The sequence below is a fragment of the Leucopleurus acutus genome, assembly GCF_964270905.1.
Source record: "Leucopleurus acutus genome assembly, chromosome: 6".
NCBI classification, from domain to species: Eukaryota; Metazoa; Chordata; class Mammalia; order Artiodactyla; family Delphinidae; genus Leucopleurus; species Leucopleurus acutus.
In genome coordinates, this window is record NC_139149.1 from 108,887,460 (window position 1) to 108,912,372 (window position 24,913).

Below are 24,913 nucleotides of genomic sequence, written 5' to 3' on the forward strand. Positions count from 1 at the left end.
TAACACAACATTGTAAAGCAATTATACTCCAATAAAGATGTTTAAAAAAAAAAAGAAAATATGGCAAGAAAACTGTTTCATTCACACATACCAAATTTATACCTTTATGTGAACCCCAAAATGATGAAGAGTGCTATATCGTCAAGAAAAATAGAGCAGGGTATGGATTCAGACTACCGTCACTCAATGAGCTTATTCTGTTAGTCGTTTGATATTTTCATTCCTAAAAAAGTTATCACTTTGAACAAGAGCCTTAAGGGTATACATCCTTTTGTCTGCCCCACCAGGAGGTTCCCTGATGGCCATGTGCCTCATACCTTGCAGCCACTGTGAGTTCTGGTCTTCATCAGGGGCGTGGTGGTGCACAGCTCAATGGCCTCAGGCTCATGGAAAATGACTGCTGGCAGAGGTTCCTTTTTCAGTGTTAGGACATTCAACTTAGACTTCAGCATGGTCTGAAAGTGCTGGAAAGGAGGAAAAAAACAAACAAACAGAGTTAACTCATTTGGAATTATACAGGGTGCAACTGTACAGCAAACCCAGTAGCAAAAGCTTTGTTTTATGAATTCTGTTTTACTCGAGCAGGCCAAAAGGTATCAAGTGAAATAGAAGGAAAAAACTGTCAGGATACCACCAAAATGAAACTGTAAGAGACAGCCAACCCCTACACAGATGCCATGAAAACATGGGGCAGTGGTAGAGTCACCAGGACCTTGCTCTGAGAGGTTCTTCCAAAGTGATACGTATAGATGAGACTCTAGACATGTAATCCATGCTGAATTCAGCAAAATAAGTGAAGATGTTGGGAAGGGGATGTTACAGGAGATACTTTGGGGAAAGTCTAGAGGTAATGAAAAAGGAGAAGAGCTGATGAAAAACAAACACACACAGGACTTCTGTTTTCTGCCTTCTCTACTTCTGCCATGCATTGGCTGCAGAACTTTAGAAAATTCGCTGTTTCTCAATGGACCATTCTATCTGCTGCCCCAGGCCAGGACTCTAGGTAAATATTCATTCTATATGCAACTCCTGTTGGCACTAGTTTTGAAATATGCCCAGAATCCAGCCAGGTTTAATCACCACTATCTATCTATATACCCAATCCAGGCACCATCATTGTCTGGTCTATTATAGCAGCTTCCAAACTAATCCTGCCATTTCCAACCTTGCCACACAGCAGCCAAAGGGGATCCTTCTAAAATCCCACCATGGCTGTCACCCTTCTGCCAGAAGTCTCCCAAGTCTTCCCCACTCCTCACTGAAAAATTCTAAGTCCTTACTTTGGCCTTCAAGCCCATGCATGATTCAGGGACCCGAAGTGGCTCTAACCTCATTTTCCATCCATTATCCTCCCATTTACTTGGGTCCAGTAAATGATGAATGATAAATTCATGTCAATAATCTAAAATTTAAAAAATGTTTAAACTTAGAACAGGATTAAAAACAGCAAATTAAAAAAAAAAAAAAAAGGAAGGAAAACCACCATGATTCCAGAGAGAGATTCATGGAAGAAAAGAAAAAGCTTTATTGTCAGTACTTTTAATGGCACTTTTTTCTACTTTTTGAATGGAGGACATTGATTTTCATTTTATACTGGGCCCCACAAATTACGTAGCTAAGTTTGGTACACATAAATACTCAGTAGAAGCTGTTTGAATCAATGAAGTCTCCCAAGTACCTAAAACATCACCTGAAACCTCACAGATGTCCAAGGAGTATTTGTGGAAGGTAATGCAGGTAATAAAGTGAAAGAAAAATACACAGCACAAATGTAAAAATAATGATCTCTAAACCAGGGTTCATGAAGTATACCTGCTCACTACTTCATCCAACTTGATCTTTCTGGACCTGCTATAGTTTGTGAAACAAACACAGTACTGAAAGAAGTGAATGATGGCATATATACACAAGTACATTCACCTAAATATAAATCACCAAAAGCAGTTCCCATACAATTCAATATAAAGGCAGTAGAGGTTCTGAAATCTGTATCAGGATTTCAAGGCCTGCATTTCACAAGTCCACACAGAATCTACTAGAACGCCAACTGACCACTTCGATGATCAGTTTTACATGTTAACTTGGCTAGGCTCCCATGCTCAGATATTCAAATACTAATCTAGGTACTGCCATGAAGGTACTTTGTGAATGTGGTTAAAGTCCATAATCAGTTGAATGGAAGTAAGGGAGATTATTTTAGATAATCTGGGTGGGCCTGATTAAATCAATTTACAGGCTTTAATAGGTGAGCTGAGGCTTCCCTGAAGAAGAAATTCCACCTGTGAATAGCTATTTCAGTCTACGTCAGAGTTCCAGCCCACCCTTCCTGACAGCCTACCCTAAGGATTTCAAACTTGTTTAGCCAGCCCCTACAATCACATAAGCCAACTCCTTGAATAAACCTCTTAATATATATCTCCTAGTACTTCTGTCTTTCTGACTTAACCCTAACTGATAAAGCCACGTTTTAGAATACAAAGTTGCCAGCTCTGATATTTTTTAAATGGGAGAGAGACTTGCACTTAGGTCTCCCAAGGAGTAGTGATTTGCAGTTTTTTAAAGGTAAGGAAATCTTCATATTAATTGCATAAATGCAAGTCTTCATATTAATCTGGAAGTTTCTATCTTTGCTCTTAATTGATTCCAGTCCAAGAGGGTGCGGGTTTAGGGTTGCAAAGTGGTCTGGGAAGAGAAACAGAGATCCCTGGGAGGGAGAGCTGAAGTTAGTTTGCCTCTGTGAGCAACTATCTGGAGCTATGGGATGAAGATGATAAAGGGAGAGGGGCTCAGAAGACAAAGTCACGAGCAAGTGGGAACACTCTCCCTCGGCTGCCGTTTTGCTGGCGCTCTACGAGAGGTACATGAAATTGAAGCTCAACTCGGCCTGACTCGTGCCACACAGGAAGGTCCCAAAGATGGTACTAGAAGTGGCCGTGTTCTCATGTGGGTTGGACAGTCAAGCTGCCCAGAAGTTCTGACACTGTCTTCCTGTCCCCACTGTAATTCCTGTCAGAACCAAATGGTTCAATTACCAGGCACAGAGAGAGACTGGAAGTTACAGATGGGCACATGTAAGGCCCCCTTGCCTGGGAGCTAAGTAAAAGAAATAAGCTTAGGGATAGGAAAATAAGGGAGTTCAAATTCCAGCTTCAACACAATGTGTGGTGTAACCTCAACTACATAATTCTACAGAGTTTGGGCATCTCCAGCCAGGTAGATAGCTGCCCTGTAATCACTCACCAATCCAACCACCCACCTTTACTCAACAACCCCACTCAGCCAGCACTGTGAGAGGCACAGCTGGAACAGAAATAAAATGTGAACCTCTGCTCGAAAGATTTCTCACAATCAGTAGAGACTGTGAAATCAAATGACAACAATTCTACATGAGAAGTTCCTTACAAGAGCTAAAGAAAAAGGCTAAGACAATATTTGAAAGTGAAATAGAGAAAGTTTTTTTTTAATGTCTTTAAAACATTAAAGAAAAAAAGTGGTTTTTTTTCTTTAATGGCATTGTCTTTTTTGTCCACTGTGAAAGGATGAAAGTAAAGAGGGAAATAAAATGTAGATTATGTGATGCATCATTGAGTCTACAACAATACATACTTCTACAGAAAACTGACATTTTTATGTAACTCTGAGTCTGTCTTGCAAACCTTCAGTGGTCGAAGTGTAATAGCTAAAGCTGCTTCTGATAAGAACACTCTTCTGCCCCTCCCTTAGGGAAACTTCTCCACTACCATAGGCTGCTGTGTGAAATGGGGCTGTCATTCATAACTCCCTAACACTGGGAAAGAATACGTGACACGGGCTGACCATCGGAGTAACCCCATGTACCTGGCCAAAGGAATTGGTTCAGATGAAACTCAAGACTGGCTGAACAGAATCACCTGGGAGGTTGATAATGTAGGGTTTTTGCTAAAAGGGGGTAAAGAGTTCAGAGCAGCTGCTGACCTTCTCTTCCCACGAGGTCCGTCGGTGAATGATAAGACCACACAGAGACAACAGGAGAGCTTAGAAATGGAAAGTCACAGACGACAAAGCTGAGCCCCTGGATCCAGCTGCATCTGACTCAGATCTATCCACAGACTTACTGACAGAATGAACCAATACAGTGCCTTTTATGCTTAAGTGAGCTCGAGTGAGGTGTCTGATCCAAAAAATTCAGAGTCTCACCAATACAAAACTACTTTTTAATAAAAAATCATCTGTAAAAATAAAACGGAGATGAAAGTTTTAAAAGGCCCTCATAAATGTTAATCTGCATAAATGAACAGCAACATTATCTTTAAAAGAAAATAGTGAATCCCGCACTTAGTTATTGGAATAGGCTGAGCCGTAATGACCAGACACCAAATAATAATCCAAAGAAAGTATTTTAGTCCCTAGTTATTAATACTTAAGGCAAAGCTCTGAGCTACTGCCAAAATAAGAGGAACCCCAAGTCTCAAGAGACAGTCGAATACTGTACCTGCAATAATACACAATTCTTGCTGAGTAGCCAAGACCCATTTGCTATAACCGACTCTGTCAGAACTGCATGGCCTTATACTTCCTGGGCCTCAGTTTTCTCATCTGTCAACTTTAAAATGCTTGTTATGACCAGTCAAAAATAATATCATTTGTGCTTTGCATGGACATACAAGTGCAGTAAAGATAATGCAACCTCAAATAACATAATCCAGTGGCATCATAAAAAGGCAACACAAGAGCAATCTAATAGAGTAGCTTGGAAAAGCTACAGTCCCCGAATGACGGATGCACAGGGTTCCATAAAGAAAATGTGTTATTCATTCTTCAAGAAGGGACGTGAATAGTGTTGTAGAAAATTAGGGCACTGCCTAGGACAAATTAAACAAAGCTCTGCTTTCTACATTTGGTGCTTTATGTGCGATCCTAAAATAGAGCCTCTAAATCGAGCCCCATTATGCAGATGGGGTAATCGCCATGCCCTGTATAATTTTACAGTTGGCGCTTCCCACTCCTATTCAGACATTAATCTCTGACAGTTTAGCAGGCAGAGATTTACATATTTTACCAATTCAAATCCAGCGTATCTCACCTTTGTATTGATTCTGCATCCAAAATACAGAACTTCTTTGGAAGGCAAATCCTGCCTCCTCTTTTTCTAAGATAACTGGAACACTGTCTTCACACAAATTAGAGGGAAGGCATTAAAGGTTTTAATCCCTGGCTCATCTTTGCATTTTGAAGGCTGACTAAAATGGTCAGTTTTAACTTGCAAATTACTGATTCAGTAATGCCCTAATCAAGCTTCAAAAATATTGCAAATGTTCTCAAGAGAACCGCAAGGAACAAGTGGGTGAATGGAATTAATGGAAAAATACTCAGTACCCCAAACAAATGTTAATTTGTACAAGTGTACAAAAATCAGTAGGGCTTTGACTTTCTACGCATAATCATTTTATTACTTTAGGGTTCTGTAAGAATTAGTGGAACTCAGTTGTGGTTTCCTTACATTGTATACCACTTGTCTTTTAAAATAACAAGTGTATTCAGGCCCCACATATGAATAAAGAAACAGGTGTGATGACTTTTGTGTCCTTTAATAAATTAGATCTAACAATCTTTTGCTTCTATTTAATGTATATTCTCAGAGTTCTGCTTTTAAATATTTATTCTAGCACTTTTACCAAAAAAATCCCATAAAAATGAGAAAAGTATTTTGTTAAATAAACAGCAAATGATTTGTTAGATGATTAGGAGTAATTACGTGAGTGAATAAAAGAAAATTTTACTTAAATTCAACTTTCATTTAAACACATTTTAGTGCAAAGGTTTTGTTTGTTAGTTTTTGTCCTTTTTAAAAGTAAAGCAGGGTTGGATAATCTCCCCATTTCTAGTAGGCATATACAAAATTGCACTATTTTATTTCAAGAATTAAATTTTTAATGCAATTTGTGTTGATCTGGTATTTCAAGAAAAGAAAGACATACACCAATTTGGCATGAAGCTTCTTGCTGCAAATTATCCTAGTAACTGCCATATTCCAAAAAGTTACAGCTTAAAGGCCTACATCCAGATATTCATAAATTTAAAAGACTGTCTATATCTATTAAACTGATAGCTATTATTAAACTAACTTAAAATACTCATGTTCACACACCCATATTTATTCATGCAGTTTTAATTATGGAAGATTTCTTTTGAACATCACAGATTCTCTCAAGAGATTATGTGGGAGAAGCATAAAAATAACTCCATGCCCACAGAGTATGCAAAAAGCCCCCAAGGCTTGTGAAAGACTCACTCAGGGGAGTGTGTGTATATGTGTTTGCGTGTGTGTATCTACTTACTTACTTTTTGTTACTGATCTGAAATACATACATATGCACATACACACACACAAAAAACCTATGTGCTGTATCCGTAGCTTCAGTGGTTTCTGTAATTTTCTAAACTATTTTTGTATATGTTAACAAACAATTTATTGTTGAACACAGGTTGCAAGCTCACAGCCTGAAGGCATACTTAGCCTGTAAGTAAGTTTTATTTGATTCACAGACTGCTTTATGATCAAAATTTGAAGTAGTATTCAAAAACTGAGATACATATGATTAAAATTTGCATTTCTACTTCTCTTGAAAGATCAGAACATCTACAAAAGCAACTTGCATTCCCTCAGGGCAACAATGAGCTCCAGCTGGTTGTTGCAAACGCCCTTATTTACTTAGGCGTTTTCCTCTGCAATTCACCACGGTCCCTCCCTCCCCCAGTGCCAGATTTCCCTTCTATACTAAAGACCAATGGGACTACCCTGGTGGCTCAGTGGTTAAGAATCCGCCTGCCAATGCAGGGGACACGGGTTCAATCCCTGGTCCGGGAAGATCCCACATGCCGCAGAGCAACAAAGCCCGTGCGCCACAACTACTGAGCCTGCGCTCTAGAGCCCACGAGCCACAACTACTGAAGCCCTTGAGCCCTAGAGCCTGCGTGCTGCAAATACTGAGACCATGCACCGCAACTACCGAGCCTGCGTGCTGACTGCATGCCTAGAGCCCATGCTCCACAACAAAAGAAGCCACCACAATGAGAAGCCTGCACACTGTAATGAAGAGTAGCCCCCACTCGCCACAACTAGGGATAGCCCATGTGCAGCAATGAAGACCCAATGCAGCCAAAAATAAAAAATAAATAAAGACCAGTGACTATGCCTTACCAACTTCACTCCTATACTTACTTGCTTGACCCTTACAGGCATCTGAATTTGCAACCCCTGATGGAAAACGACAAATGCTAGGAGCATAGAACAAAAATTCCACCCACTCATGAAAAAAATTCAAGTACAGTTGAATTAACCCATACCTATATTTAAATTATGAATATTCAACTAACAGAGTGTGAGTGAATGATAGAAGTATTAATAAAATGGGCCAATTGTCTGGTCATTCCACATAATTAAGTATGGGATAGGAATAAGCATTTAGAAATCTGTTCTTCTCTAAGTTATTCCCACATGCTCCTGGTGGTATGAGTGTCTTATTGCACTGAATTCAATTAAACTGCTAAAGATCAATATTTTTTACTTCGGTTTCAATCCAGATGGAGTAACAGGAACCAAATAGATCCTGCCACCTAAAACAACCAAATAAACTAGAAAAAAAAATATGAAGCAACAGTTTGTGAGACACTGGATATCAGGCAATGAAGGACAGTGATCTCTGAAAGATGTGACACAAATGAGATAAGTTATACAATTGTCCGGCTTACTACCTTGAGGGAGTCTGCAGGCTGCCATGAAGGGAGGAGAAGGGCCCAGCAGAGTCCCTGAGCTAAAGGTGACAGAGATGAAAGCCCAGGGAAACAAATAAAAGGGGATATCTGCACACAGAGAGAACTTTGGAAATCTGCAGCGTGTCCCCTTAAATATTCAGTTGTGTACTAATCAGAGCATACATGAAAGGAAACTAACCAAAGGAAAAGAACCACTGGAAAGAACTAGAGATGAACGTGCTGGTGCTCACACAGAACCAGCAATATTGTCTGTTTCCACCAATGAATGGAAAAACTCATGAGTCATAGGGCACTGGGTAGAGTACTCAATGTCTAGTCACAGTAGTAGGAAATAATTAGCACTAGACTAAATGCCACTCTGATTCCACCTGCAAATCTTTAAAAGATGATCCAAAATAATCAAAGTACTTCAGAGTAATTTACCTGAATTCCACAAAATTTGTTGAAAAATATTTATAGGATTACAAAAATATCCAGCAACCAACAAGGTAAAATTCAAAATGTCTAATATCCAATCAAAAATCACCAGGCATGCAAAAAGGCAGGAAAATAGAACCCATCACAGAGACAAATCAATTAATAAAAACCAGCCAAAAATGACATAGATGTTATAATGACCAGGTAAAGACATTAAAACTGTATTTCATATATTCCAAAAGGTAAGTAGAGATATTGAAGATATAAAAAGATCCAAACTAAAGATAAAAACTATAATGGTAAAGGGGAAAAGCATACTGGGTGCTACTAACAGATTCCATTACAGAAAAAAAACATTGGTGAACTTGGAGACATAACAATAGAAACTATTCAAAATGAAACAGAGAGAAAAGAAGAAAAAAAATGCATCAAGGAGCTAAGGGACAACTTCAAATATCCTGATATATGTATAACTGGAGCCCCAGAGAAGAAGTAAGGAAAAACAAGAAAAAAACTGAGGAAACAGCTAGAAATTTTCTAAATTTGAGGAAATTATAAACCCACAAATACAAGAATCTCAATAAGCCCCAAGCAGAAGAAATAGAAGAAAATTACACCACAGCAAATCAAGAATTCTGGGTATAGAATGAAGGTAAAATAAAATTGAAACAATTCATTGCCAGTGGACCTTTTCTAGAAGAAATGTTAAAGAAAGTCAGTTGGGCAAAAGAAAAGATGAAAATATAGATCTATAAAAGGGAATGAAGAGCAGAGAAGAGGGTAACTATATGGACTAATAAGTTTCTTTCTTATAATTTAAAATTCATTCAAAGATAATGAATAATTATCTATAATTTATAATAATTATCAGATAATTTTGACTATTCAAAATTACTAAAAATAATAACAATGTGGTACGGGATTTTAGCAGATATAAAAGTAAGATGTATTGCCACACTAGTACAATGGTCAGAAAAGGTAAAAATGGAAGTATACTATTGTAAGGATCTAACAGTATATATGACGTGGTTTAATATCATCTGAAGGTAGGTTGTAATAAGTTAAAGGTGTATACTATAAACCATAAAGCAATGACTAAAATAACAAACCAAAGAGTTATATATAAGTATAAAGAAGATAAAATGGAATCATAAAAAGAAGGCAGAAACAGAGGAAAAAGTTAACCAAAAAAAAGATAAGACAAATAGAAAACAAATAAGATAAAAGATTTAAAATTAAATGTGTCAACAATTATATAAAATGTAAATGGCCTAAATATCCCACATAAAAGAAATATATAGTGAGACTGAATCAAAAACAAAACCCAACTCTAGGCTGCCTGTAAGAAATTCACTCTAAAAATGAAGAAGCAAATAAATATGATAGACCACAAGGATAAGTAGTAGACAAAAAACACAAATACGGTTGGCAATTTCAATACTGCTCTCTCCAAAATTGATAGAATGAGTAGATAGAAAAGCTGTAAGGATATAGAAGATTTGAATAGCACCATCAACCAACCTAACATGACTGATAATTATAAACCACTTCACCAAAAAACAGAATTCAAGTGTACATAAAACATTTGCCAAGACAGACAAAATGCTGAGCCACAAAAAAAGGAAGTTTAGGATTCAAGCTATACAAAGTAATAACAGAAAAATACCTGTAAATTTTCCAAATATATGTAAACTATATAGCACACTTCTAAATAACCCATGGATGAAAGAATGAATCAAGAGGTAAAACAGAAATTAGTTTGAACTGAATGAAAATGAAAACATAATACATCAAAAATTCTAGGATGCCACTAAAATGGTACTTAAGGGAAATTTTATAGCATAAATGCCAGTATTAGAAATATTAGAAATAGATTAGAACTGTAGAAGGAAGTTCTCTATTCAACAAACTCAGCTTCAAACTTAAGAAAAAAAAGCAAAGAATAAATGAAACCCAAAAGTAAGTAAAAGAAACCAAATAATAAAGACAAAGGAGAAATCAATGAAATATGACACAGAAAATCAATACAATCAACACAGAGGCCTATCTTCAAGTTCACTTATTTTTCCTTTGGTTGTGTCGAGTCTGATGAGTTCATTAAAGTCTGTCTTCATCTCTGTTACTCTGTTGTTGCTGTTTTTGTTCTTGTTTTCCCTAGCAGTTTCATTTGATTCTTTCTTACAGTTTCTCTTTGCTGAAATTCCCCATATGTTCATGTATGCCCCCCACTTTTTTCTCTAGAGCCTTTGATATACTAATGACAGTTATTTTAAACTCCATACTCAGGTCGCCACTGAGTCTGGTTTTACTAATGGCTTTGTCTCCTCACCATGGAGAAGACAAATTGTTTTTTCTCTTGATTTTTTGTACATCTTATATTTTTTACTGAATTCTAGACATCACTTCAGTAGTGTAGTAAATGCATTTATACCGGAAATGGACCACATTCCTTCTATAGCTTAGTGAGCACTGGTGCAGTGTGTCAAGTCAGTCTAGCCTGGAAATCGTCTGGGTTGGGGCTTTATTGCTGTAGTACAGACTTCAATTCCACCAGCGTTTCTTTGTCTTCAGGGTAGGGTCTAGTTTGCTGGGAAGAATGTCTCAACACTCGTGCTCCACCCTCAGCTTTCAGACTCCTCTGTACACCTGAGTGAGAGAGTCTCTCTTGACACTTCTTCCCTGCCCTAAAGGTTGACTGAAATTTCTTGATACTAGGTGCTTTCTAGGGCATGTCCTGTGTCCTTTAGTCTTGGAAATCATGCTCTCAATGGTCTTGACTTTGCTACAAGGGACCTCTACTGTTCTGGATCCAGGCTGGTTTCCCACCTTTCCCCTAGATGCAGAGGATTTTTTCTTTTCCTCTCCACAATTTACAATGGGTCTTCACCTAGGCACAATGGGTCTTCACCTTCAACCACCATTTCTTGACTCCTTCACCTATACCTTCACCTAAGGTAGGATTTGCCACCCTACCTTAGCTGTGAAATCTTATGCTTCTTAGGGAGAAGACTGAGGTGAGGCTTTGTGCCTGATAACTGCATGTCAAGGGAGGCTTGCTCTGGCCTGTAGCCTGCCTCTCAATCCCTCCTGAGCTCCAGTGGCAGTCAGTTTAGAGAAGCCTGCAAGATGGTGTGACTCCCCCATGGGTATAGAGCCACCGTGGGTTCTATACTCTTGTGCTAGCCCATAATTGACCTTTAGAAAATTGTTAATAATTTTAGCTGAATTTTTCTTTCCTTCTTGTATCACAGGCCATCTTCCTCCCATCCTCTTCTACATGTGAGCCATAACTCATATGTAGTCGCTTTTTGGAGGCCTTATCCTCTGTATATTGCAGGCTGGTTGGATGTACTATGACCCTGGCTCTTTGATGGATTCAAGAGAAGCTATGATTTTATAAACTATCTGACTTTTTCCTGTTGATAGGATGAAAGTGATGCATCCTAGGCAAAGGCATAAGTCAGTTCATATTTTTAATCAGTTAAAAACTAAGTGCACTGAAGAATGCTTTGTGTTTGGGAGATACACATAAAATGTTGTGAAGTGCATATTAGCATCATCTATCATTTCCAAAGGTCCTTTCCTCCAGACTCTGTTTCTTTCCATCTCAGATATTTACGGTTTCACCAATGCTGACTACTATCTGATTGTGGTCAGTTTCCTATCTCCCTTCTCAGATACCTCTTCTTAGAGATATATTGGTCCTATCCTCCCTCATAATACACCTTTCAGATGAACCAGACCAACTACCTCATTTCACTGATGAAAAAAACAAAGCCCAGAGAAGTGAAGATTATGTAAGATTCCGAAGAACTGTTTCTCACATTCTCCCAAGGGACTACATTCGGGCCCTGAGTATGGCCCCAGGGGCACCTAAATGTTCCCATTTGAAATGCTTGGCTTTATGGTGTCAGTAAATACCTCGCTCCACAGGACCTTGCAGATAAATGTTCTGAACACAAAGACATTTACATCTACACACATTTGGTTTTATTTTCACTTCATTTTTGCCAGACAAAATTCCTCTATAGGACAATGTTTTGGTTGATGCAGGATTGAACATTATCTTGGCAGGTTGGAAGGAAACTTAAAATAATTTTGTGCCCAGGCTTCAAATGGTCAGGAAGGTGACAAGACAGAGCTTTGGCAAGACCAGAGTTTGCTTTGATCAGGGGTCAGTGGAGAGCGCTACGCTACAGAGTCATCTACAGAGGACCAAGAATTCATTTGCTATACATGATACCTTTAGGAGAGTTTTTTAAAAAGAGCAAAAATTAATACACATTGAGGGAGACAGCAACTTTAATATTTTGTTGACTGTCCTCTCAATTATGATCACATCTATAAAGGCTTTTCTGAAACTCCTTACCTCCCAGCCCAGGTAGAATTAACCTCTCTGTCTGCTTTATGCTTGAACCATACCTGTACAATAGTGAGTATTTGCACACCACCTATAACACCTGAATGTACTGTTTACAAGGTTGTCTTTTCTTTGTAATCCTCGTCCCTCACAAAGCACCTGATGCAGAGCAGTCACGAAATAAATATTTAATGAATAAACGAATGATTAAGTGAGTAAAGAAAAACAACATAATTGGAATTTAAAAACAAAGCCATCAAACTACACATACGCCCAAATCACCCTGTTCTCATCTTCCTTCACTTCCTTCCATTTCTTGACTCCACACCACAGCTCACTACCATCAACTAGACTGTTGCGTTCTGAAAATCACCTCGGTAATGATCTCTGGTCCAAGTCCACGACCAGACAACAATCCAGCCTCACATGTAGGATGCTGACAGCTCTCAGCAAAGGAACCATTACTACTGGCCATACTTGGTTCCCAGAAATCACACAAATTTCCTTGGAAAGGAAGGGCTCCATGCCTGCAGCCCCTAAAGATCCAATAGGTAGGAGATACAGGCCATCTCTCAGGCCAGTCTCACCAAACTACAACAGCAGAAAAGGCTCATCTCCACCCAGTCCTGGCAGAGATGGCAAACCATTTCAATGAGGAAAATGACTCCCTCTTGAGTAACAGCCAAAAGGTCCAAACATCTGAAGAGGGGTTTTCTGCTGTTCTCCAAATGGTTCAAGAATGGAATTTCCTTTCTTACTCCAGGGAACCCACAAGCAAATGTCAACTATGTTATCAACGCAGCATATGTAAGAAAACAAGGAAACAGTAGGAGGAAGAGAGGGAGGAAGAGGACAATTATTTAGAAAAGTCTTGATCAAAAAAATAAAATAAAGAAAGGAAAAAAGAAAAGAAAGTGTACTACTTCTCTAGGGCTGCCATAACAAAGTACCAAAAAGAAACAACAGAAATGTATTGTCTAACAGTTCTGGAGTCAAGAAGCCCCAAATCAAGGTGTCAACAGGGCCATGGTCTCTTTGGCGGCTTGAGGGGAGAATCCTTCCCTCCTTCTTCTAGCTTCTGGAGTCTGCTGGTGAGCCCTGGCATTCCTTGGCTAGCAGATGCATCACTCCAGGCACATGGCTGCCTTCTCTGTGTGTCTTCACGTCACGTTCCCCCTGTGTACATCTGTCTCTGAATCCAAATTTCCCTTTTTTGTAAGGACACCACAGTGGATTAGGTCCCATCCTAATGACCTCAGTTTAACTTGATGACCTCTGCAAAGACCCTGTTTCTAAGTAAGGTCACATTCTCAAGCAACAGGGATGAGGACTCCCACATGTCTTTTTTGAGGGAGGAGCAGGCACATTTCAGCCCATAACAGAAAGAGAAGGCACTCACCATGTGGACTCTTCATGGTTTCAAGCTTACCTGGGCACAGATATTTCACTGGCCACTGCCAGTCAGTATTACTTGTTTTCACTGCACCTGAACCCAAGGTAATGCTAAATGCCTCAGGACCAGACAAAGAAAGTGGGCAGGACTTGCCCTGGGCTCGTCTGAGTTCAGTGGATCTGAATCTGAGTCTAAACTGCACAGTCATGAAAATGCCAGTGGTTCAATAAGCAGCCCTGGCCCCCTGAAGAAGCAATTCTACCCTGTGGTTAGTCTGTTTTCTAAGAGTTCTTGAAGGCAAACTGCACCTGATACTTGTCAGCTTTCATTACCACCTTGTGCCCTACCTGCTCTGACCTCGCTGGAACTGGAACACAGTAAAGAACACATCTCAAACCTGTGCTGGTTTATTTTGACATTTATTCATTAATCCTCTCATTTGTTGAATCAGAGACTCTGCTGGGTATACAGTGTTGAATAAGACAAGCATGCTTCCTGTATTCATGGAGCTGAACTTCAACCAGGGAGACTGACATTGAGGAAGTAAGAGTTCCCCCATTCCAAACAAAAACCATTCGTCACCTTTCTTCCTATTATTCGAGTCACAAAGTGCTAAGAAAGCCTACAGCTGACACTCCTGGTGCCCTGCCTTTAGCCCTAAGGCCTTCCCATGTCTGGCTGCCCTGTAACTTCACCATCAGTACCTGCTTCTCTCTGCCAGGGGCCTTTCTCAAAGCCAAAGAAGCAAGTGCAGTGGATGAACATCGTTGGGAGTCCTCAGTCAGTGAATGACAGAGAGTCAGAGTATAAATACCCCAGCTCCCCATCCTTACAAGTGGTTGAACTCTGAGTTGGGAGTACTTTTTTGTTTCGGTTTGGCTTTAGGCTTGGTTTTTCACATTTCTGAGAACTTCCCGCAGGATTAAGCTTGATGACATAGCTCACTGCCTCCTCTCCTTTCCTGCCCCACCTCCCTGCTCCCGACCAATGTTTCCTGAACTTCCCAAAAGGCTACTTACACTTAAATCTCAGGGTCTATTTCTGGAAGAACCCAAACTATTATAAAACCTAATTTCCCTTTAATTCATTTTTATTCAATTCACAAACTACTGATTACAGGCATTCTATTGGTACTTGATAACATTATGAAGTTCATAGTCAGATAAAGGAGAAAAAGCTGAAATACAACCAGCTTAAATACACAGCAGAAGGACTTCCGGGAAGATGGCGGAAGAGTAAGACGCAGAGATCACCTTCCTCCCCACAGATACACCAGAAATACACGTGGAACAGCTCCTGCAGAACACCTACTGAACGCTGGCAGAAGACCTCAGACCTCCCCAAAGGCAAGAAACGCCCCATGTACCTGGGTAGGGCAAAAGAAAAAAGAATAAACAGAGACAAAAGGAAAGGAACTGGACCTGCACCAGTGGGAGGGAGCTGTGAAGGAGGAAAGGTTTTCACACACTAGGAAGCCCCTTCGCGGGCGGAGACTGCGGGTGGCAGACGGGGGGAGAAGCTTCGGAGCCGCGGAGGACAGCACAGCAACAGGGCTGCGGGGGGCAAAGCGGGGAGATTCCCGCACAGAGGATCAGGGCCGACCGGCACTCACCAGCCCGAGAGGCTTGTCTGCTCACCTGCTGGGGTGGGCGGGGCTGGGAGCTGAGACTCCGGCTTCCGTTGGAGCGCAGGGAGAGGACTGGGGTTGGCGGCGTGAACACAGCCTACAGGGGGTTAGTGCACCACGGCTAGCCGGGAGGGAGTCCGGGAAAAGTCTGGACCTGCCGAAGAGGCAAGAGACTTTTTCTTCCCTCTTTGTTTCCTGGTGCATAAGATCGCTGCTTAAAGGAGCTCCAGAGACGGGCGCGAGCCGTGGCTAAGAGCGCAGACCCCAGGGACAGTCATGAGACGCTAAGGCTGCTGCTGCCGCCACCAAGAAGCCTGTGTGCGAGCACAGGTCACTATCCACGCCCCTCTTCTGGGGAACCTGTGCAGCCCCCCACTGCCAGGGTCCTGGGGTGCAGGGACAACTGCCCAGGGAGAATTGACGGCAGGCCTCAGGCTGGTGCAACGTCACGCGGGCCTCTGCCGCCGCAGGCCCGCCCCGCAATCCGTGCCCCCCACCACCACACCCCCACCCCCCACCCCCACCCCCCCGCACTGGCCTGAGTGAGCCAGAGGTCCCAAATCAGCGGCTCCTTTAACCCCTTCCTGTCTGAGCGAAGAACAGACGCCCTCCGGCGACCTCCGACACGCAGAGGCGGGGCCAAATCCAAAGCTGAGCCCCGGGAGCTCTGCGGACAAAGAAGAGAAAGGGAAATCTCTCCCAGCAGCCTCAGGAGCAGCGGATTAAAGCTCCACAATCAACTTCATATACCTGCATCGGTGGAATACATGAATAGAAAACGAATCATCCCAAATTAAGGAGGTGGGCTTTGAGAGCAAGATTTATTATTTTTTCCCCTTTTCCTCTTTTTTTTTTTTTTTTTTTTTTTGTGGTACTCGGGCCTCTCACTGTTGTGGCCTCTCCCGTTGCGGAGCACAGGCTCCGGACACGCAGGCTCAGTGGCCATGGCTCACGGGCCTAGCCGCTCCGCGGCATGTGGGATCTTCCCACACCGGGGCATGAACCCGTGTTCCCTGCATCGGCAGGCGGATTCTCAACCACTGCGCCACCAGGGAAGCCCCCCTTTTCCTCTTTTTGTGAGTGTGTACATGTATGCTTCTGTGTGAGATTTTGTCTGTATAGCTTTGATTCCACCATTTGTTCTAGGGTTCTATCCATCCATTTTTTTTGCTTTTTAAAATTTTTTTTTCTCTTAATAATTATTTATTTATTTTAATAATTTTACTATATTTTATTTTATTTTACTTTATCTTCTTCCTTTCTTTTTTTTCCTTCCTTCCCTCCTTCCTTCTTTCTTTCTTTCTACTTTCTTTCTTTCTACTACTTTCTCTCCCTTTTATTCTGAGCCGTGTGGATGAAAGGCTCTTAGTACTGCAGCCAGGAGTCAGTGCTGTGCCTCTGAGGTGGGAGAGCAAACTTCAGGACACTGGTCCACAAGAGACCTCCCAGCTCCACATAATATCAAACGGCGAAAATCTCCCAGAGATCTCCATCTCAACACCAGCACCCAGCTTCACTCAATGACCAGCAAGCTACAGTGTGGACATCGTATGCCAAACCACTAGCAAGACAGGAACACAACCCCACCCATTAGCAGAGAGGCTGCCTAAAATCATAATAAGTCCACAGACACCCCCAAACACACCACCAGACGTGGACCTGCCCACCAGAAAGACAAGATCCAGCCTCATCCACCAGAACACAGGCACTAGTCCCCTCCACCAGGAAGCCTACACAACCCACTGAAACAACCTTAGCCACTGGAGACAGACACCAAAAACAACGGGAACTACAAACCTGCAGCCTGCAAAGAGGAGACCCCAAACACAGTAAGATAAGCAAAATGAGAAGACACAAAAACACACCGCAGATGAAGGAGCAAGATAAAAACCCACCAGACCTAACAAATGAAGAGGAAATAGGCAGTCTACCTGAAAAACATTTCAGAATAATGATAGTAAAGATGATCCAAAATCTTGGAAATAGAATACACAAAATGCAAGAAACATTTAACAAGGACCTAGAAGAACTAAAGATGAAACAAACAATGATGAACAACACAATAAATAAAATGAAAAATACTCTAGATGGGATCAATAGCAGAATAACTGAGGCAGAAGAACGGATAAGTGACCTGGAAGATAAAATAGTGGAAATAACTACTGCAGAGCAGAATAAAGAAAAAAGAATGAAAAGAACTGAGGACAGTCGCAGAGACCTCAGGGACAACATTAAACGCACCAACATTCGAATTATAGGGGTTCCAGAAGAAGAAGAGAAAAAGAAAGGAACTGAGAAAATATTTGAAGAGATTATAGTTGAAAATTTCCCTAATATGGGAAAGGAAATAGTTAATCAAATCCAGGAAGCACAGAGAGTCCCATACAGGATGACTCCAAGGAGAAATACGCCAAGACACATATTAATCAAACTGTCAAAACTTAAATACAAAGAAAACATATTAAAAGCAGCAAGGGAACAACAACAAATAACACATAAGGGAATCCCCATAAGGTTAACAGCTGATCTCTCAGCAGAAACTCTGCAAGCCAGAAGGGACTGGCAGGACATATTTAAAGTGATGAAGGAGAAAAACCTGCAACCAAGATTACTCTACCCAGCAAGGATCTCATTCAGATGTGATGGAGAAATTTAAACCTTTACAGACAAGCAAAAGCTGAGAGAGTTCAGCACCACCAAACCAGCTTTACAACAACTGCTAAAGGAACTTCTCTAGGCAAGAAACACAAGAGAAGGAAAAGACCTACAATAACGAACCCAAAACAATTAAAATGGGAAATAGGAACATACATATCGATAATTACCTTAAATGTAAATGGACTAAATGCTCCCACCAAAAGACACAGATTGGCTGAATGGATACAAAAACAAGACCCATATATTTGCTGTCTACAAGAGACCCACTTCAGACCTAGAGACACATACAGACTGAAAGTGAGGGGATGGAAAAAGATATTTTATGCAAATGGAAACCAAAAGAAAGCTGGAGTAGCAATTCTCATATCAGACAAAATAGACTTTAAAATAAAGACTATTACAAGAGACAAAGAAGGACACTACATAATGATCAAGGGATCGATCCAAGAAGAAGATATAACAATTGTAAATATTTATGCACCCAACATAGGAGCACCTCAATACATAAGGAAAATACTAACCGCCAGAAAAGGGGAAATCGACAGTAACACATTCATAGTAGGGGACTTTAACACCCCACTTTCACCAATGGACAGATCATCCAAAATGAAAATAAATAAGGAAACACAAGCTTTAAATGATACATTAAACAAGATGGACTTAATTGATATTTATAGGACATTCCATCCAAAAACACCAGAATACACATTTTCCTCTAGTGCTCATGGAACATTCTCCAGGATAGATCATATCTTGGGTCACAAATCAAGCCTTGGTAAATTTAAGAAAATTGAAGTTGTATCAAATATCTTTTCCAACCACAACACTATGAGACTAGATATCAATTACAGGAAAAGATCTGTAAAAAATACAAACACATGGAGGCTAAACAATACACTACTTACTAGTGAAGTGATCACTGAAGAAATCAAAGAGGAAATCAAAAAATACCTAGAAACAAGTGACAATGGAGACACGATGACACAAAACCTATGGGATGCAGCAAAAGCAGTTCTAAGAGGGAAGTTTATAGCAATACAATCCTACCTTAAGAAACAGGAAACACCTCAAATAAACAACCTAACCTTGCACCTAAATCAATTAAAGACAGAAGAACAAAAAAACCCCAAAGTTAGCAGAAGGAAAGAAATCATAAAAATCAGATCAGAAATAAATGAAAAAGAAATGAAGGAAACGATAGCAAAGATCAATAAAACTAAAAGCTGGTTCTTTGAGAAGATAAACAAAATTGATAAACCATTAGCCAGACTCATCAAGAAAAAAAGGGAGAAGAGTCAATTCAATAGAATTAGAAATGAAAAAGGAGAAGTAACAACTGACACTGCAGAAATACAAAAGATCATGAGAGATTACTACAAGCAACTCTATGCCAATAAAATGGACAACCTGGAAGAAATGAACAAATTCTTAGAAATGCACAACCTGCCAAGACTGAATCAGGAAGAAATAGAAAATATGAACAGACTAATCACAAGCACTGAAATTGAAACTGTGATTAAAAATCTTCCAACAAACAAAACCCCAGGACCAGACGGCTTCACAGGCAAATTCTATCATACATTTAGAGAAGAGCTAACACCTATCCTTCTCAAACTCTTCCAAAATATAACAGAGGGAGGAACACTCCCAAACTCATTCTACGAGGCCATCATCACCCTGATACCAAAACCAGACAAGGATGACACAAAGAAAGAAAACTACAGGCCAATATCACTGATGAACATAGATGCAAAAATTCTCAACAAAATACTAGCAAACAGAATCCAACAGCACATTAAACGGATCGTACACCATGATCAAGTGGGGTTTATTACAGGAATGCAAGGATTCTTCAATATATGCAAATCAATCAATGTGATACACCTATTAACAAACTGAAGGAGAAAAACCATATGATCATCTCAATAGATGCAGAGAAAGCTTTCAACAAAATTCAACACCCATTAACGATAAAAACCCTGCAGAAAGTAGTCATAGAGGGAACTTTCCTCAACATAATAAAGGCCATATATGACAAACCCACAGCCAACATCGTCCTCAATGGTGAGAAACTGAAAGCATTTCCACTAAGATCAGGAAGACAAGACAAGGTTACCCACTCTCACCACTCTTCTTCAACATAGATTTGGATGTTTGAGCCACAGCAATCAGAGAACAAAAGGAAATAAAAGGAATCCAAATCAGAAAAGAAGAAGTAAAGCTGTCACTGTTTGCAGATGACATGATACTATAGAGAATCCTAAAGATGTTATCAGAAAACTACCAGAGCTAATCAATGAATTTGGTGAAGTAGCAGGATACAAAATTAATGCACAGAAATCTCTGGCATTCCTATACACTAATGATGAAAAATCTGAAAGTGAAATCAAGAAAACACTCCCATTTACCATTGCAACAAAAAGAATAAAATATATGGGAATAAACCTACCTAAGGAGACAAAAGACCTGTATGCTGAAAATTATAAGACACTGATGAAAGAAATTAAAGATGATACAAATAGATGGAGAGATATACCATGTTCTTGGATTGGAAGAATCAACATTGTGAAAATGACTCTACTACCCAAAGCAATCTACAGATTCAATGCAATCCCTATCAAACTACCACTGGCATTTTTCACACAACTAGAACAAAAACTTTCACAGTTTATATGGAAACACAAAAGACCCTGAATAGTGAAAGCAATCTTGAGAACGAAAAACGGAGCTGGAGGAATCAGGCTCCCTGACTTCAGACTATACTACAAAGCTACAGTAATCAAGACAGTATGGTACTGGCACAAAAACAGAAAGATAGATCAATGAACAGGATAGAAAGCCCAGAGATAAACCCACGCACATATGGTCACCTTTTCTTTGATAAAGGAGGCAGCAATGTACAGTGGAGAAAGGACAGCCTCTCAATAAGTGGTGCTAGGAAAACTGGACAGGTACATATTAAAGTATGAGATTAGATCACTCCCTAACACCATACACAAAAATAAGCTGAAAATGGATTAAAGAGCTAAATGTAAGGCCAGAAACTATCAAACTCTTAGAGGAAAATATAGGCAGAACACTCTATGACATAAATCACAGCAAGATCCTTTTTGACCCACTTCTTAGAGAAATGGAAATAAAAACAAAAATAAACAAATGGGACCTAATGAAACTTCAAAGCTTTTGCACAGCAAAGGAAACCATAAACAAGACCAAAAGACAACCCTCAGAATGGGAGAAAATATTTGCAAATGAAGCAACTGACAAAGGATTAATCTCCAAAATTTATAAGCAGCTCATGCAGCTCAATAACAAACAACCCAATCCAAAAATGGGCAGAAGACCTAAATAGACATTTCTCCAAAGGAGATATACAGACTGCCAACAAAGACATGAAAGAATGCTCAACATCATTAATCATTAGAGAAATGCAAATCAAGACTACAATGAGGTATCATCTCACACCAGTCTGAATGGTCATCATCAAAAAATCTTGAAACAATAAATGCTGGAGAGGGTGTGGAGAAAAGGGAACCCTCTTGCACTGTTGGTGGGAATGTAAATTGATACAGCCACTTTGGAGAACAGTATGGAGGTTCCTTAAAAAACTACAAATAGAACTACCATATGACCCAGCAATTCCACTACTGGGCATATACCCTGAGAAAACCATAATTCAAAAGAATCATGTACCAAAATGTTCATTACACCTCTATTTACAATAGCCCAGAGATGGAAACAACCTAAGTGTCCATCATCGGATGAATGGATAAAGAAGATGTGGCACATATATACAATGGAATATTACCCAGCCATAAAAAGAAACGAAATTGAGCTATTTGTAATGAGGTGGATAGACCTAGAGTCTGTCATACAGAGTGAAGTAAGTCAGAAAGAGAAAGACAAATGCCGTATGCTAACACATATATATGGAATTTTAGAAAAAATAATGTCATGAAGAACCTAGGGGTTAGACAGGAATAAAGACACAGACCTACTAGAGAATGGACTTGAGGATATGGGGAGGGGGAAGGGTAAGCTGTGACAAAGCGAGAGAGAGGCATGGACATATATACACTACCAAACGTAAGGTAGATAGCTAGTGGGAAGCAGCCGCATAGCACAGGGAGATCAGCTTGGTGCTTTGTGACCACCTAGAGGGGTGGGATAGGGAGGGTGGGAGGGAGGGAGACGCAAGAGGGAAGAGATATGGGAACATATTTATATGTATAACTGATTCAGAAGAAGAAAGAAAATAAATTAAAAAATAAAATTAAAAAAATTTTTAAATACACTGCAGACATACAAATGCAATGTCTATAAGTATATAACAATTAAGTGCTGGAACTGGGTTAGGACAGGCTTTATGGAAGAAAGGACAACAGATCTGGGCTAAAAGTAAAGCTGTGTCTCTCAAAGTATTTTACACAATCAGCCAGCTAAGGAGCCCTTTTCAGACTTTTTTTTTTCTCTAATTGCCTCCCTTACCCCCCTGAAATTTTAATAGCACAGGTATATTGTGCATCTCTTTATGTTCTGTGGTACAGATATTCCCATTATAATATCTAAGTTTTTTCCCATTCCAAGAACCCATTTTTGCCACCATTGAAAATGCATGAAGTTAAAAGGAGGGAAGGACGATACAGGTAAAGAAGCACCTTGAGAAGTGCCAAAAGATATGTATGTGAATAGCTTACAGAGGCAGAGATAAGTAGTCCAATTTGGTCCGTGATAAATTAAAAATGGCTGCACATTCTTTGACACCCCTCACCTCAAGAGGAAGGGTCTACGTCCTTCTGGTTCAACCTTTAAGAGACTGGCAGCTTCCAGCTATTGTCTCTTCAACAGTAGGTCTTGGAATCTAGCCACCATGCTATGAGGAAGCTCAAACAGCCCCAAGGAGAGAAACATGCAGACAGGAAACAGCACAACCCAGCTGTGCTCCTAGCCAACAAGCAGCACCAACTTGCCAGCCACACAAACAAGCCATCTTTAAGTAGATCCTTTAGCCCTTGTTGAACTGCCTCAGCTGACCCCACAGAGCTCTGTCCAAATTACAGATTTGTGAGCAAAATAATTGGTCATTATTGATCTACATATCTAATTTTGGAAAAGACATGATATACAGCAGTACATAACTGGAACATGGTGCTTGTAACCACTACTCAAAGCTACCAAATCTCACAGCAAAGTCACTGCACATTCACACACCACAACCTTAACCAGGCTTTATTCATTGCTTTTGACTGGGCTGCATACTGAGAAACTCAAGCAAACGCTGGGTAAACAAGTTGGGTAAACAAGCTTAAGTGACTGACTCATTAATATGGTTACAGGTCGTACTTTGCTTGTTAAATATATAATTTTTTTTTTAATTTTACGTAAGGCTGTTCTTGTTTATGAGTCAATTAGCTTGTCAGTAAAAACTCTCACAAGCCTTTGTGAACAACAACATTTTTGTATTTCCAAAAACCAGGAAGATAATAAATATTTTCAAGTAATAAAGAAAATAAGCCACCAGCCCTGAAAGCGTAGTTCCAAACAAGACAGAATCAAGTGGAAAATATTTTCAATTACACACAGTGGGCAAAGCTTTTCCACGCTCATCCTGGAGGACAACAGAAAGAGGGATAAAGGAAAGGAGTAAATAAGTGACTCTAATACACTCTCACCCTCATGTTACCCTAATCCCTCTCTGAAGGCTGCTGGTCTTAAATTATCTTTTGATCTGAAACAAACAAGACCATTTCCTATCATTGCTTCCATTCACCACCTTCAATCAAATATTGACCTAAACATGGGCCACTCAATATTATGATTCAGTTATTTAAAAAGGTATTTTTACAGGACTAACATGAATAATCACGGTATCACAAATGCATGATACAAATGACACACATTTCATTCACTTCCTCTCTCAGGAAACAGACCCAAGTGGACTTTCCAAGTTTTTGCAACCAAAAGGTGCGTTTGCGAAAGATTTTTTCTTCCGTAAAATCTCCTGCTAATGCCAGCTGGACTTGTAGAGGGAGAGGGAAATTCTGTGATTGCTTAAGATGGCTTTTACTCATTGCCTTCCATCATGCCCCTCAAGTACAACACAGCTCCCTGCGCTTGTTCCAAAAAATAATATCTATCAAAGCTACAAATTCAAAGCAGGTGCATAGTTAGCATATAATTTTAGAACAACTTTATATTTCCTTAGTTGCGTTCAGCATGCTCGTAAAATCTGGATTTTTGCAGTTTCATCCAAAGTTCCTACAACCTTTTTTTCTTAAAGACAATTAGCAAATTAAATTAAAAACAAGAAGGATAAAAAAAACTTGACTCCCACCAGTGAACTGGCTTGGTAAACGACCTTAGGTCCACATCTAAGCATACATTAATTGGTTCCATTTGGCTCAGAGATCCCCTCAGCTCACAGTCACACACCCAGCAGACTCTGGCCTGAGGACATATGACTTTTAGTTCCTGGATTCAGCACACATTCCAATACAGCTTTTGCTATATGTTGTTTCTATTAGGTAACCAGGTCCTCAAATTCAAAAGCCTACATTCCGGCATGTTTCAAAAACTTTAGCTGACACTGACAGCACTGATGATACTAACACAAGATCTTTTCCTCTAACATTCATTCTGCAGATGAGCCATGGCTGGCTTCAATAATTCTTGAAGGATGTCTGCATCTGCTATGTCATCTGTT

General features: G+C 40.0%; 1 protein-coding gene across 2 annotated transcripts in view; it reads right to left on the minus strand.

Annotated features, from left to right (window-relative positions):
* PID1 (phosphotyrosine interaction domain containing 1) overlaps nucleotides 1-24,913 on the minus strand; it is a 257,843-nt gene that overhangs the window by 141,870 nt on the left and 91,060 nt on the right. For both annotated transcript variants that reach the window (XM_082841201.1, XM_082841202.1), the window contains exon 2: nucleotides 318-464. In XM_082841201.1, the coding sequence (XP_082697327.1) occupies nucleotides 318-464 (147 nt within the window). The remainder of the gene's footprint in view (nucleotides 1-317; nucleotides 465-24,913) is intronic.